Source organism: Aotus nancymaae, unplaced genomic scaffold (assembly GCF_030222135.1).
Source record: "Aotus nancymaae isolate 86718 unplaced genomic scaffold, 86718_ANA_hifiasm-v0.15.2.pri h1tg000022l_1, whole genome shotgun sequence".
NCBI classification, from domain to species: domain Eukaryota; kingdom Metazoa; phylum Chordata; class Mammalia; order Primates; family Aotidae; genus Aotus; species Aotus nancymaae.
In genome coordinates this window covers 47165895-47182451 of record NW_026988435.1, presented here as the reverse complement: position 1 = coordinate 47182451, position 16557 = coordinate 47165895, and the positions used below count along the sequence as shown (strand labels likewise).

Genomic DNA, 16557 nt, shown 5'->3' with positions numbered 1-16557 from the left:
CTAGAATAATAGGATCACAGGTTTCTGCCTGCCCACCCGCCCGACCTCCCTCCCTGTCTGTGTCCCTCCCCCTTCCCCTCCTTCCTCTCCCTTTCCCTCCTTTTCTTTCTCCCCTCCTTTCTCCCCTCCTCTCTCCCTTCCTGTATTTCTCCCTTCCTTTCTCCCCTCCCTTTCTCATGGAGACGTGATCTAGTTCTGTCACCCAGGCTGAAGTGTCGTGGCCTGATCACAGCTCATTGCATCCTCAAACTCCCAGGCTCAAACAGTCTTCCCACCTCAACCCTTCAAGTAGCTGGGGCCACATGCGCACACCACCATGCCCAGCTAGTTTTTAAAATGTTTTGTAGAGATGAGGTTTTGCTCTGTTTCCCAGGCTGGTCTTGAACTCCTGGCCTCAGGTGATCCTTCTGCCTCAGCCTCCCAAAGTGCTGGGATTACAGGCAAGAGCCAAGGCATCGGCCTAAACAGCTTTATTGAGATAATTTACATACCGTAAGTTTTACCTGCATTAAGTATAAAAGTCTGTGGTTTTAGTAAATTTCTAGAGTTTTGTAGTCATCATCACAAGGCAGTTTTAGAACGTTTCCAAAAAGACACTTAGGCCCATTTGTAGTCAATTCCCATTCCAGCCCTTGGCCACAGGCTGCGCCTACTCGGCCCTCTGAATATACATTTGACTTTTCTGACTTTTCCTATACATGGAATCATACACTGTCTAATCATCTGTGCCTGGCTTCTTTTTCTTGGCAGAACGTGTTTGTGATTCATCCATGTTATACCATATATCAGTAGCTCCTTGCTTTTCCATTCCTCAGTTGATGGACATTTGGGCTCCCACTTTGTGGCTCTTGAGTGATGCTGCTGTAAGCAGCTGTTATGTCATACTGTCTGTGTGGACATGGGGTTCATTTCTCTAGACCAGATAAATAGGTGTGGAATTGCTGGGATGTGGAGTAAATTTGCAGTTAACGTTTAAAGAATCTGTCAGACTATCTTGTAGAGTAGCTCACCATTTTGCATTCCCCCAGCAGTGTGTGAGCGTTCCAGTTTCTCCACTTCCACACCAACACTGCTGTTGTCTGATAACAGCTGTTCTAACGGTGTAAAGTGGGGTCTCCTGACAGAGTTGACTTGGATGTCCATGGTGACTAATGATGCTGCAGCTCTCTTAATGGGCTTATTGGCCATTCATGTATCTTCTTTGGTGAACTTCAGAACTTTTCCCCATTTTTATATTAGGTTGTTTTCTTGTTGGTTTTTAAAATATGTTTTGATACAAGTCCTTCATTAGACATTTTCAAATACTTTCTTCTAGTCTGCAACTTTCCATTTTGTTTTCTGAATAGTCTTTTGAAACTAAAAAGTAGGTAATTTTGATGAAGTGCGATTTTGCACTTTTTTTCTTACATAGAGCATGCTTTTGGTGTTGATATAACCCAGGGTTGCAAAGATTTTCTCTTATGTTTTCTTTTAGAAGTTTTGTGTTTTATCACTTTTCCATTTAGGCCTTTGATGTATTTTGAGTGAGTTTTATGTATGGAATGAGGTAGGAGTGTTTCATTCTTTTGTCTGTGCTTGTTCAGTCGTCTCAGCACCATCTGTTGAAAAGATAGTTCTTTCCCTGTTGCATAATTGTGGCACCTTTGTCAAAAATCAGTTGACCATAGAAGCAAGGATTTGGTTTTGGACTCTCGGTTGGGTTTCACTGATCTGTGCCCATCCTTTAGGCCAGTATACTACATTGTCTTGATTACTGTAGCTTCAGAGTAAGTTTTAAAGTGGGGAAATGAAGTCCTCCAACTTTGTTCTTTTTCAGGATTGTTTACTGGGCCGTTGCATTTCCGTCTACATTTTAGGGTCAGCTTCTCAGTTTCTACAAAATGCCTGGTGGGATTTTGATTGAGACTACATTGAATCTTTAGGTCAGTTTAAGAGGTATTGGCATCTTACCCATATTCAGTGCTTTTATTCATGAACATAGACTCTCTCTCCATTTATTTCGGTTTTTAAAATTCTCAGCAATGCCGTGATACATTTGAATTTTTAAAAATCCAGTTTTGTGGATGAGAATGTGTGAATTGATACACACATAGAGAAAAGCCTGGAACAGTAACCAAACTTGACTGTGGTTACCTCAGGGAGGTGATTTAGGGAGAGGGAGGGAGTGAAGGAGGTATTTGGTTTTTATTTTATAGACTTCTGTATTTGAATATTTTCCATCATTCATATATTTTCCTAGTTAAATAAGGTCAGAGTTTATGATGTAAAAGTGATTGTCTGTTGGAATTTACTATGAAGTTCTTACAATTGATGAACTTATTTAGTACACTTTACAGTTCAAATATATTTGGTTTAAAATTTTTAAGAAATATCTATATTGCAAAAAATCACGGTATGGCTGTAGGCTCCTTTTGGACAGGTTTAACCATGAAAATAACTATATGGAGCAAAAGCTATATTTGCTCCTACTGTGATTTCCTGAAATGGAAATGTACCCTCTTTTCTTCCCAGCAGTTCTCAGCATTGATTCTCTACCTGAGCATCACCTGGAGTGATTAGAACACCCCAAAACAGAAAGCAAACACAAGGCTATCTCTGGGTTTAAACCAGAGCCAGGGCCCTGCTGTTGGGGGTGAGGGTCAGATATCCTGGGGGAGACCACCAAATGCCTGAGGGAAGTGCAGGAAGGCGCCGTCCCCAAGTCATGGCTTCTTAACACTCTCTCCTCTTGCTACGAGGATGTTGGGATCAGTTTCTGTTTTAACTCCCCACTGCCTGGCACAGCAACATGCACGACTTGGCATGGCAGAGCCGGTGTCCTCGGGCTTTTAAAGTGCCCAGTGTGGGGTTGTGAATGCAGCCCACCTTGGTCCCATTGTCCCAGGCATTAGTGGGGTGGGAGCATTGGCAAGAAGCTTTTGTTGAACTGCAGAGCAGGGACTGAAGGAAGGAGATGCACCCATGCTCGGATGCCAGGCGCCCTCATGCCCTTTCTGCTGGGTGCCCTCTGTGGATTCTGTGGTGGAGGGAGGTAGGGTTCTTCCCCCAGAGTGGAGGGTGCCCATGAAGCAGTCTGCCCTTCCCATCTCCAGTTCAGCTGGCTCCAGCTTCAGGAGGCCCATCGTCCGTTAGTCATCCACTTCGGGTTTTAAATACTGACAGATGAGTTTGCATTCACTGGGATTTTAATTCTTTGTCACTTGTGCTTTGGGGACTTTTTGTCTGTGTGCTGTGACAAACTTGATAAACAGAACAGCAGCAAAAGCAGTCAGCTTCCCCAGCACCTGCCTGCAACTGCAGTGGCGAGCGCACCAGTTCCTGGAACGTGCCTTGCAGGCGAGGCTCAGGACCTCCACTTGCCCCAGTTACTCCATAAGGCACTCTGACCTGCCTGCTGCTTCTGTTATCTAGAAGGTAAAAGGTGTTAGAAGGGCAATGCAAAGAAGAACAGTCTCTCCCTTGAGTTCAGTGTGGAAAGACAGAAGAAGCCGATTTTCACTTTTCATTGGCTTTGTAAGTGACCTGTGCTGTTGCTGAGGAATGGTCACAGCTCTGGGGGAGGACAGTGACAAGGCAGTTGTCCTCTGTGAGGAAGGAGAATTGCTAGTCAGGTGTAGGCCATGGGTGTTGCTCTCAGTATTTGCTTTTGTATCTGATTCACCCACAGACAGCAAACCACCTGAGCTGTTGCAAGTGTGCTTCATGTGTTGAGTGCAGGTTAGAATGCTAACGCTCACAACTTAGCTCCCCGAAACAGTTAGGTCATCATTTCGATCAATAAGGCAGCATAATGTGTAGGCTTTGAAAAATTTACATTTGCCTTGGATATATTTGTATCCTCGTTGTTCTTGTTTCGTTTGAAGATTTCCAGGTGAGACCATCTTCAGTGAAAGAGAAGTGAGGTTGTCTGGAAGCAAAGCAATAAACCTTGTCCAAAACCAGCACTGTGGTGTCTCCCACTCCTGGCTCGGAAGCTGCCTTGAAGGCATGTTCCATAGGGTCAGGCATGCCGCTGCACACCCCTGCCCACCTGCCCACCTGTCTGGGTGCCAGGTATTCTAGAAAAGAGAAAGAAACCCCAGTTTCAAACCAGTAGTAAACCAGAGCATTTGCAAATAGCTTTGATATTTAAGATGTGGGTGCACTTCAGGAAATGTTTGGTCATGCTTCTGAGGCTAGGAACGACCTGGTGGATTAAAAAAATTTTTTTTTAAAGAAAGCCCTATTATGAGAAACAAAGAACTGTTATCAGAGTATTGAGCAAATACCACTGGGCTCATTCCAGAAACACTACCCAGACATTTTTTCTCATTCTAGACTCAGAGGTGCCAGAAATATTGAGTGCTGGCAAGCATTCCTGACATATGAACAGTGTTACTTTTAAAGATAGTATCTTTATGTGCCTGACTTCTCATTTCGCAGTTTGAACTGTGTTCTCTTAACCCTAATGCTAAATTGATCTAGGACCTTGACTAAGTCATTTCATCCTTGAATTTTCGAGCTTTGCTTGACAGTAAAATGAAAACCCCAATCCTTGGTGCTCTTTCATCGGAGGGCGTGTGGAGAGTCAGTGGGTGGCGGTTATCGTGCTCTGAGCTCTTGTACTGGATAGGAGGCTCGGGGTGGCCTTGCGTCACTCTGATACGTGGTGTGTCCTCCTGTGTTGAGAAGACGGGTCTTCAGGGCTGTTTGCTCAGGCCATTGCTGGGGGAGCAGAATAACCAAGGGTTGAGGCATCCCCAGGCTGCCAGGCGCAGGGGGCATTGTGGGTGGGGGCTCATCCGGGCACTGCCCTCTCCAGCACAGCTGCTGTACCAGTAGCAAGACGCCATGCTCGTGCCTCCCTTGGTGACATTCCCTGTCCTGGTCATGCTGAGGCTCTGGGGACTGTCACACAGTAACCCGCCCCCCTCGCCCCACCCCCCCCCCCCGCAAAACAAATTGGCCATATTCACTATCCTTTTCCCGAAAAGTAGCAGAGACAGTTTTCAGAATCAAAATTTTTCTTTTAGATTGAAAATCTCCATGAAGCAATCACTGCATTGCTGTTCTCTTCTGACTGTTGCCCTCAGACCAACCCCGCCAGGGCCATGAGCCGTTCTGGCATCTGGTGCTGCCCCCAACAGCCCTGAGTGCCACCTCCAGATGAAAGCTAAAGCTCTTCCTTCAGTTTCTTTTTGATTTTTGTCTTTTTTCTTTAATTGTAGAGATAAATATTTCCAAATCTGTTATTAGTTTCACTGAACCAAGATAATTTTAAGATTTTTTAAAACAAATTTTTACTTTTAAGAAATCTGTTTTTTGATTGAAGATTTAAAATGTATTTTTTAATTATTTTTTTCCTGTGCCATATCCTGGATTCTTTCTGAAGGCAGTAGGTCTGGTATGGACTGTCCTCTGCTTATCCAGGCCTTGGCCCCTGTGCCAGTGTTCTTTCTGCCTTAGCCATTATGGTTAGAGGGGCAGAGCTGTTTATGAAGGGACTTGTTCTTTCAGCTCATAGAAGTAGGGTGGATTGACTTACTTATTTATTGATATGATGAGTCATACCCAATGTAATTTCCACTGTCTCAGTGTCTGTCACTGTCACTCAGCAGTTCTGCTTTCTTATCAAAGAAACGTGGTCCAAGATCTTTAGAACTCCTCAAATGCGTGTTTTATTAATGTGATTTGTAGGAGAGGAAGAGTTCGTCCCTGTTGTGAAGGTACAGGCGTGGTGGCTGTCACTCTTCCTCTCCTGCAGCCACCACACTTTGAACTATTGGTTAAGACAGAGTTAATTTATACTTGTTGGGTTTTAAAATGTAAGCAGGACTTCTGAAATGGTTTCATCTATTTCTTCCATTTACATGTGAGGGAAGTATGTCCAGGGAGACTCTCGTGCCTGTGTCTGTGCCCATGACTCGGAGTTGCTCCAATGTTGCGTCAGTGGGATGAGGCATGGCACGGGGCCTGCAGGTGTAGCCTGGGGTCGTGGTGCCTGTGGGCCTGGCCTTTCACCAAGCGTGCAGCAGTGATCGCATGTGTGCTCTTTGTCTGCTTCTTGAAGTTACAAAGATCCCTTCTTAAGCACATTGAAAAATTAACAATCACCTTTGAAGTATAACTCTTAGCCCCTCGTCTGTTGAAATACAGTGGAATCTTGCTCTCCCCTGTGTCGTAATTCATACCCTTACCCTAAAATATGATTGGACCACATCTACAGAAAAAATTCCCAGATCCTAGAGCACTGGCATTCGTTCTTTTCTCTGATCCCCTTATTATCAAGAGGTTCTGCTACTTGACTCAACCTTTATCAGTGTAAAAACTGCTGTAATTCAGTCTTTGTGCTTGTACCTAAGATTTAGACCAGATTGAAACAGGAGAATGGGACAATGCTTTCCATTGAGAAAAAAAAGTACCAATTCATTGTTATTTAGATAATCTTTTCATGTGCATTTTAATTATTTTTTTATTTATGTTTACATTTATTTATTTTTTTGAGACATAGTCTCGCTTTGTCACCCAGGCTGGAGTACAGTGGCGAGATTTGACTCACTGCAACCTCTATCTCCCGGGCTCAGACGATTCTCCTGCCTCAGCCTCCCGAGTAGCTGGGATTACAGGCATGCGCCCCCACACCCAGCTAATTTTTGTATTTTTAGTAGAGATGGGGTTTCACCATATTGGCCAGGCTGGTCTCAAACTCCTGACCTCAGGCAATCCGCCCGCCTCGGCCTCCCAGAGTGCTGGGATTACAGACGTGAGCCACTGTGCCCGGCATTGTGCATTTTTAATGTAGCAAAAATGTTCTTAACCCATTTCTCAATTGTGGTAGACATTGAAAAATGTACTTTGAAGTTCAATCTATATTTTGTATCTTCTAGGGGCCCAGAAGACACCTGCTTTGAGTTTGGTGTTTTTCCTGCCATCCTGAGTTTCCCACTTGATTACCCGTTAAGTCCCCCAAAGATGAGATTTACCTGTGAGATGTTTCATCCCAACAGTAAGTGCTTTTGGAAGTAGTTTTTGTGGTACCAGGATAGGTATGGAGATTATATAACCACCTGAAATGTGGTATATTCTATATATCTATGATATAGATCTTTAGGAAACAGTTCTTAATGTTTTGAAATTTCAACCAGGTAAGCATGGTGGTGGTAAACACATGATTTCAATTTTGAAGGTCAGTTTAATGTAGATACAAGAAAACAGGCACCTAAAACTGGATGCCATTTGACCCAGCCATCCTACTTCACTGGGGAGGAAGTTTTATGCATGAGTGTGTGCTCAGAAGGGGTTTCAATAACCCGAATCTTTGTCATAGTGTTATTTTTAATGGTGAAAATTTTGACTTAATCTGGGTTTTTAACACGAGAATCAATTAAGTTACATATTGTATTAGTCTGTTCTCACACTGCTAACAATATCCGAGACTGGGTAATATCTAAAGGAAAGAGATTTAATGGACTCAGTTCCACATGGCTGGAGAGGCCTCACAATCATGGCAGAAGGCGAAGGAGAAGCAGGGGCACATCTTACGTGGTGGCAGGCAAGAGAGTGTGTGCAGGGGAACTGCCATTTTTAAAACCATCAGATCCTGTGAGACTTACGCACTGTCATGAGAATAGCATGGGAAAGATGTGCCCCCGATTCAGTACCTCCCACTGGGTCCCTCTCACTACATGTGGGAATTATGGGAGCTACAATTCAAGATGAGATTTGAGTGGGGACACAGCCAAACCGTATCGTATATGTTAGAATGTGATGTAGATTTTTAAAATAATCTAAAATAAGAATCATTGATACAAAATAATAATTGTTTTATATTGTCTGGGAAAAGCAGTAGGACTGTTATAATTTCCTCTTTTGAAAAATTCACATGTAAATGTATATATAACTGGAAAACTAAGCACAAAATTGTTAAAAGTGATTCTTTTTTCAGATTGGAATTATTTTTGCCTTTTTATAAATCTTTTTTTGCCCTAAAATTAATATATTTTTTTAAAAGAGGAAAAAACAAGGTCATTTAAGTGAATTGTACTGTAGCTTATTTGAAAATGTGTCCAGTAATAGGAATTGGAATTCCTAAACAGCTGTAGTTTTTAAGTCTTCCTTTACACTTGGGGATTATACATAAGAGAGTTAATAAGTAAATACGTTATATTTTCAATGATTGTCTTTAGAATAATATTTCTTACAAATGATTATTATTGCCACTGATAATCATGATCTTTTTTTTTTTTTTTTTTTTTTGAGACGGAGTTTCACTCTTGATACCCAGGCTGGAGCGCAATGGCGCGATCTCGGCTCACCGCAATCTCCGCCTCCTGGGTTCAGGCAATTCTCCTGCCTCAGCCTCCTGAGTAGCTGGGATTACAGGCACGCGCCACCGTGCCCAGCTAATTTTTTTGTATTAGTAGAGACGGGGTTTCACCATGTTGACCAGGATGGTCTCGATCTCTTGACCTCGTGATCCACCCGCCTCGGCCTCCCAAAGTGCTGGGATTACAGGCTTGAGCCACCGCGCCCGGCCTGATAATCATGATCTTAATAGTTATAGAGGAGAAAAGGAAATAAAGTATCCTATTTTGTAAAAATGAAATGTTTATTTGAAACCAATTGCTTATTATCAAATAAGAAATTGCTTATATCAAATTATCAAATGCTTATATCAAATAGCATGAGAGAATTTTCTGAGCTTTTGACTTCTCTCTGGGGTTAAAACAGAGTCCGTTTGGCACACTTCCCCCTCGTCTACACCTGTGTAGGCAGAGCCCCAGCTGAACTCCTGCTAGCCATAGGGGTTTTCAGGACTGCCTCCCCCTCCCTGCTTCCCTGGTGGAAATGCTATCTGCTGTTGGACTTGCTGTCCTAAGCCTCACTGAGGACTTCTCATTTACTGCAGGTATTGGTACACGTAGGTAGCGGGCGGCCCCCGAGGGACGATTCTGCCCTTGTCCTCATCTCATCTCTAATTCAGTCTTGTGTGCACGGGAGATGCTCAGAGGCGTGCCTTCTTTCAGGGAGACTGGCCATGAGCCTGAGTTAGATAACAGAGAGGCTCATCATACACTGTCTACTTGAGTGTGGGATTCTCCATAATAAAAAGTTAAAAAGTATAATTGATAGGTAAGAGTAATTGAAGTGGTCAGTTTCAGGTTGGTTAGCTGTAAAATACAACCATGAAGAGGATTGTAGGTAATTAAATAAAATACTAAGATTGCATTGAGGATAAATATATTATTACTAACAATACCTGTGACATGGCATTAGAGACAAATATGGCCATAAACTGATTACGCGCTGTGACTATGTGCTATAGGTGGTCTGATTTTTTTTTAATGTTCTGGTAATTATTTTTAATGTTCAGATAATATAATTGGAAATTTTTGCCTTACTGTAATTAGATTATTTTGATTTCGTAAAAGTTATCTTTGAGAACTATAGGTCTACCAATATCATAAAAATTAGACAGTCAATAAATACTTAAAAAAAATCAACACATATACTGAAAGTTGCTGGGATACGGTATTGAGTAAATAATAACCGACCTTCAGGAGCTTACAGTCTAAGGACAGGGATGGACATTGATGGAAGAATCATACAAATAAATGCAGAATCACATCAGGAAGGTCCAGGAAGCAGCCTGCAGACGTGGTGGCTGGACGAACCATCTGTAGGGAGGGAAGCAGGAGTTACCTAAGTGATTCGGGGAGGAGGGGCCCTTGACATGCACAGGCCCTGCACAGAAAGTAAGGGGAGAAGAAGGCCTCAGGCCTTTTGATCAGTCCTAAAGGTTTTGATGTTTTCTCCTGGAAGCAGTGGAACTCCATTGCAAGTCCCCAAGGGAGTAGCATGACCAGAGTGATCTCTGAAGGCTCCCTGTGCATATAGTGCAAAGGGTAGATGGGAGGAAGCCAGGCGGGCCTTTGGGCGGAGCAGTCAAGGGTAGAGACACTGGCGGCTTGGGGACCGAATGTTGTAGGCTTGAAAGATGAGGCGGCGTGGGTGGATCCATGAGAGGTTCAGGACGTGGCGCAGCTGAGACTTGGTGAAGGAGGGGCTGTGGCAGGGACACAGGTGGTTTGGGTGCTTCTGTGGATGCACAGTGTCACCCTGTGGGACCACCACCTGGAGAAGGCAGCACAGAAGTGGGAAACTTGCAGATTTCATGGATGTAGTTTTTAGGTGGACAGCCTGATGTCCAGGACAAGTGCATCTGGTTTCTTCAACTGTCCTTGAGTGAGAGGTTGTGGTGCAGTTCCTGGATAGTTAGAGAGCATTCACCACTGAAACGGTGGATGAGTGGAAAACACGGGACCAGGTGTGGAAGACAAGCCTGTTTGAAGGTAAATGATCACTATTAACATTTGGAAATTTGCATGAAATTCAGAACTCATGAATTAAGGTGAGTTAAAAAAATGTATTTTAAAATTGCTATTTCTATTAGAACTGTAATGGCTTTATAGTTTTACAGTTGAGTCTATCCAGATGGATTACTGAGTATATATATGGAGCCACCTGAGAATTTCTCCTAGTTATATGTAAAAGAAAAATAGCATGCTTTTAAATTTATTGATAGGACTGATTACATGCTGTGAATTGAAAATTGATTTATCGGCCGGGCGCGGTGGCTCAAGCCTGTAATCCCAGCACTTTGGGAGGCCGAGGCGGGTGGATCACGAGGTCAAGAGATCGAGACCATCTTGGTCAACATTGTGAAACCCCGTCTCTACTAATACAAAAAAAATTAGCTGGGCATGGTGGCGCGTGCCTGTAATCCCAGCTACTCAGGAGGCTGAGGCAGGAGAATTGCCTGAACCCAGGAGGCGGAGGTTGCAGTGAGCCGAGATCGCGCCATTGCACTCCAGCCTGGGTAACAAGAGTGAAACTCCGTCTCAAAAAAAAAAAAAAAAGAAAATTGATTTATCTTTATCAGACCTCATGTGTCTTTTTAATGACAATGTTTGGTGGAGAGGGATTTGCTTTAGACACGTTGGCCTCCATTCCAGGTAGTACTGATAATTTACTTACTATTAGAGTACGCTGCCAAGAGAAGTCCTGGTGCCTTTCTTTTTCTAGAGATTTAAATAATTCCAGTTACCTTTATGAGAGCCATGCGAACCTATATTTTACACACACCAGTTCAGGAATTTAATGGTAGAATTAGAAATATCTAAGAAACTAGCTCTGAAAAGTATTGTAAATAATCCTAATCATATTAGATACTTTGATAAAATATTTGCCAGATAACCTTTCATTTGCTCTTTCTAATACAATGCTTCAAAAAATTTATATGAAAGCAGAACTCTACTACAGCTGATTAGAACTGGCTGGGTCAGCCTGGAGCCCGTCAGTGAGTGAGCAGGCCCCACCAGGATTCCTGCAGACTTGAAGCGTGATGCTCAGTGCCCCAGGCTGTGCCCCAGCTGTGCAAACAGCTTGGTTTCTGTGTCTACAGCCCTTGTTTTCGTTATCTGTGAAGCCTGCCCAAGCGCAGGGACGCCTGGGGCACCATTCCTGGGCTCACCCGGCTGCCTCTGACCCTTGCAGTCTACCCCGATGGGAGGGTCTGCATTTCCATCCTCCACGCGCCTGGCGACGACCCCATGGGCTATGAGAGCAGTGCGGAGCGGTGGAGTCCCGTGCAGAGCGTGGAGAAGATCCTGCTGTCGGTGGTGAGCATGCTGGCAGGTAAGGCCCAGCCTCCTGGCAGGAGCTGCTGCGGAAGCCCAGGCTGCAGGTGTTCTCCTTCCTCGGGTAATCCTGTCTTTATAATGGACTTTACCTGCATACACTTTTCCAGTTGTAAGGATACTTTCTAGCACAGCCTAGTATTGTATATTTTATAGTCGACCATAATTAACTGGTTCCTCAGTAGGTGTTTATTGAGGACCTACTACATTCCACACACTGAACTGGGGGTGTAAAGCTCTGTGTGACAAAACCCCAACTCTGTGTTTCTACGTTGTAGGGAACTCTCCAAGCCCCCAGCAGTTGGAGGCCAGCAGGATGCACCCCGAGATCATACATGCAGGGACTCTCAGGCCATTTCCTGGTGGAGCTGTCTGGGGTGTGTTTAGGATACATAGGTGTTAATGAGGTAGGAGGGCGGGCAAGACATTTGGGGCAAATGATGCAGCCTGGGCTGAGGCCCAGAGGCAGGAGGTGGCTGACTTGATGGGGCACTGCCAGCTCATTTTGGCTGGAGCCAAGGTTACAGGGAGAGGAGCCCTGGCAGACCCTGGCAGTGGGAGTGGGGACGACATTATGTGAGCTGTGCCTGAGAAGGACCGCCCTGGAAGCGGTTGCTGATAGTGCGGTGGGAAGACAGCAAAGACTTGGGGTACCACAGTAGCCCGGGAGAGAAGAGAAGAGCGGTCCCAGAGCTGAGAGGAGGGGCGGGTTCGGGGGACCTTAAAGGTACGGGCTCTGGGACTCCTGGTTCTTTGTCTGTCACAGGTGCTGCTCTGGGTTCAGGAGGCAGCAGGATTTGGGGAACAGTTTGGGGTACACGGGACAAAGGGGTCAGTCGTGGGAGTGAAGATGGCTCATTTCTGGATGAGGCAGCAGGTGAAGGAGCAGGACAAAGTGTGATGGCGTGGCAGGGATGAGTCCTCCAGGGCAGGCGGGGGAAGGTGTGGGAAAGGAAGGCGTTGAGTCTGGGAGGAAGGAGCAGACCCAGCTGAGGGCCGGGGATGGACGCCAGAGTGAGGCCACTCAGCTGTTCTCAGCAGAACCCTTGGGTGCGGTCGAGTGGGGTCTGGAGAGATGTGAGGTCAGGGCTTGTGACATGAGTGTGTGTCCTAAGAGGGATGAGGCAGAACTCTCTTCATGTGCTGAGTGGAGGAAGCCAGGCCAGGGGATTGGACGTTGGGAGGGAGCCAGTGGCTCAGGCTGTCCTCAGATGTCAGCTCTGGGTTTTATCCTCATCCACTCTGCTCTGAACCAGCCCCCGCATGCATTCTGAGCAGCGCCGCCACCACACGGCACAGCTGCTGCTTCAGCATATTGTCATCCAGTTGTGGTGGTCTCTGTCCTTTCTGCCTTCCTGGCAGGCCCTGGCTGTTCCTTCCATGCCTCCTGACTGCAGTTCTGGAGTGAGTGCCAGGGCCGCTGGCTAGCGGGTGGGTCAAGTATCTTGGGGTCAGGCATCTGCCTTAGGCTGCACATTTGCTTGGGATTGTCCTGGTAGGAGCTGTGAGGGGCAGTCCTGCTGAGAGGTGCTCTGTGAGAGAGAAGTCACATGGCAGAGTGTCTTCAGAAAAGTGAAATAAGCAGCAGGTGGGCCACGTGTAGCTTGTCCAGGTGCCGGAAGTGCAGCAGCTCACGTGGGTGCTGTGGGAGGCCATGTGGGCCTGTGCTTAGGTGGTTGGTGCGTGTTCAGAGCAAGACAGATGACAGCTTGTCTTGGCGTCTTCAGACACTCAGAACACAGGAGTGGCTGGCTCTCTTTGAGACCTGCGTGGCCAGCACTCTGGAGGTGGGGCCCACCCCATGCACTTCTCGGGTTCTTGTTTGTTTCTGGAACGCAGGTCTTGAAAGCCCCCTCCATGTTTTAAATAAATGGGAGACTTGCCAGGCTGTTTACATGTCAGACTCCCTTTTATATGGAGGGTGTTCCCTTTTCTTTCAGAGCCCAATGATGAAAGCGGAGCTAACGTGGATGCGTCCAAAATGTGGCGCGATGACCGGGAGCAGTTCTATAAGATTGCCAAGCAGATCGTCCAGAAGTCTCTGGGACTCTGAGACCTCCCCACCCACAGGCGCACGCACCGCCAAGCAGCTCGGCATTCTCCCCCAGAGCACTTAGTGACTCCGATACTCTGTGCTGGTACCAAACAAGGCAGACTTGCAAGAACCGCAGCATCTTTTTTTTTAAAGCTTTCCCACCCCAAACAGGCTTCTCTTCTGAGATGACTTACGTCAACTATTGACAGCTTACTGCAGTTTTACAGTATTCCTCACAAAGGGCTTCAGGTAGTTATCAGAGCTGTCAGCACTACCTCTCCCCGCTGAAACCAGCAGTTCATGGCTCCCTGTGGATTCCCTCCCTTCCTGGAGTGCTGAGGGGGTTGCGCCTGCCAGACCTCCAAGGGACGATGGAATACCCAGGATGCTCCTTCTGAAGAGATGGGGCCCTGTGGCTGCAGCACAGGGGAAGGCCCAGCACCCCTTCGGGGTCTCTCCTGGTTCCCTGTGGCCCATGAGGAGTCTGCTCTTCCTTTCTTCCTTCATATTTTACAGGCAGATGCTTTTGTTATAATCTAGTTACCCTTTTTCATTTGTTCTGTATTACATAAACCATCACACTTAGAAATACTTCCAGAAAATGGTTTTTTTTTAAGTGTGAATTAATAAGAAATAGGGTACATAGAAAAATTTATTGCTGATCACGAGGATGGATAGTTTTTTCCTGACCTTACTCGACAAAGATTTACATTTGTGTATTAGTAACTAGTGCATTACTAGAGCAGGTGCAGGTGAGGTCTTAAAGCTTCAGTGAGGATTTCTTCTAGATCTACAGTACTTTTTCTTTTCCAGCCTAAAAACTGGAAGCTCTAAGGTTTTGTACATTTTGGATGCACTAGGAATTTATTAGCACAAAATCATTCTTTGCAACTCAAAAGTCAGAAGGGACTCTACCGTATCTAGCCCAGAGCACAGAGTGCCTTATCCCCACACTTGACTGGGCTGTGGAGGTGGCCATGTGGGCCCATGGGCCCTGGTTGGGGACAGAGCCCTTGTTTTGTGACTTAGGATTTTGATGTGGCTCCCATGTTCTCTAACAGGGCCAACTGAGCAGCACAGGCCAGGAGGCCACAGTGTAAGCAATAACAGAACTGCCACATGCAGAAGCAAATATCAGGCCTGTTGCACACGGGTGACATTTAAATAGGGATTTCTATTTTTGAATAAGGGATGGTCTACGAGGCCTGCAGTAGACTTGACGTGATCCTTCTCTCCCTCCCGTCTGTAATGGATCGTGGTCTGTGTGACTGAACCCACACGGAGCGTCATGGTTTACTGTTCCTGGTTGAAGCAGCTCCACATTGGGCTTCTGTGGACACCAGATTCTTTCCTTCTCACAAGGGACTTATTTAAAATTTGGAACGCAAGGCAAGAACTCGTATTTGGAAGGAGATGGGGAAAGGAGTTGGTATTGTACCTAAGTAGTATTTGCAGGCAAATGAGATGGAGCACTCTCTGTAAAGAAGAGTCGTTGTACAAGTAGAATGGGGGCTGCGGACGCAGTCCCCAAAGGGCGCAGGATTGCCTGCGGCTTCTGTGAGATGAGGAGAGGGAGGGGAGGCAGTCTCTTGACAAAATAAAATATTTTTATTCATTTGTATTTATTAAATGAAAAACCCCATGGTGTCCCTGTTGTGTGAAATAAATCACTGTTGAAATAAAGTTCTGTGTTTGCCCTGCCCTGCAGTGCGTGTCTGTTTGTTGTATTGTCACCTGACCACAGCCAGCCTGTGGCCACTGCCCCAGGGAGCACACCAGCCCATCCCAGTTCACACCTGGCCCTGGGATTCCTCCCGGCCCTGGGATTCCTCCCGGCCCTGGGATTCCTCACCATGCGGCTTCTCTGCAAGCTCGGGTTAGCTCTGGCGCGTTTTCTTCTGTTTCTCATCTCCCGTCATTCTCTCTGGTCTTTCTCTGGGCTTCTCAGGTTACTTGGTTGGGGTCTGTGAGACAGATGTGTTCACTAACCTATGAATAACATTTTGCAGCTTTTTCAACAGACGCCGTCGTGTGAGTGGTGCATCTGGCTTGTCGCCACTAGACGCCAGCACCTGTTCCCATCGCCCTTCCCTCCTGCGGTTGCGTCCAAGCGCAGCTCCCTCTCGTCTCTCCGCTGTGGTGCTCTGTGGTCACGATCTGGTGGTGATGAGACCCGCCTCTATGATCAGACCAGCCTCTGCATCTTGTTACTTAGCATGTCAATAAAGAGACAGATTCCTGGGTCACTGATTTGCTGTTTCTGTGCCTCGTTCCCTGGGCTGGTTCCAAGGCCGCTCCTGGGGCGTACTCTGGACGAGTGTATCAGCACAGGCCCCCAGGAGTGTCTCTTTTGTTTGCCCCGTGTTTTCTCTAACCATACTTTTTAATGACTAAGAACTCTAATGTGATACTGAGTTAGGGTCCCCAAGACCACCCAGGGCGGTGATACTCCAGGAGGCCACAGGCCGTGCAGGTCGTGGTACTCACGGCTGTGACTTCCCACAGGAGAGGATACCCAGTAAAATCAGCCAAGGGAAAGGTGCCTGGGCCGAGTCCAGGGACGCCAGGCTCAGGCTGTGGAGGCCTCTCCTGGGGCGGGGTGACGCAGGACGCGCCTCACTCCCCTGCAAGCAGCTGGGGCGCTGCGCGTGCAATGTTGGGGCCGCCCTGCCTGGTGGGGTGTGTGTGTGTGTGTGTGTGTGTGTGTGTGTGTGATGTTGGGCCACACTGCCTGGTGGGGTGTGTGTGTGTGTGTGTGTGTGTGTGTATGTGTGTGTGTGATGTTGGGGCCGCCCTGCCTGGTGGGTGTGTGTGTGTGTGTGTGTGTGTGTGTGTGATGTTGGG

At 46.4% G+C, this 16557-nt stretch overlaps 1 protein-coding gene across 4 annotated transcripts in view; it reads left to right on the top strand.

Moving 5' to 3' along the window:
- The window catches only part of UBE2G2 (ubiquitin conjugating enzyme E2 G2), a 40060-nt gene extending 24640 nt beyond the window's left edge, over positions 1-15420 (top strand). For 2 of the 4 annotated variants that reach the window (XM_012444421.3, XM_012444416.2), the window contains exons 4-7: positions 6867-6985; positions 11536-11676; positions 11957-12055; positions 13619-15420. In XM_012444421.3, coding sequence (XP_012299844.1) covers positions 6867-6985; positions 11536-11676; positions 11957-12055; positions 13619-13731 — 472 coding nt within the window. In that variant the 3' untranslated portion in view covers positions 13732-15420. Of the gene's footprint in view, positions 1-6866; positions 6986-11535; positions 11677-11956; positions 12086-13618 lie in introns of all 4 variants that reach the window. The other 2 variants (XM_012444428.2, XM_012444436.2) reach the window with 2 other exon arrangements.
- Positions 15421-16557: the final 1137 nt, after the last annotated feature.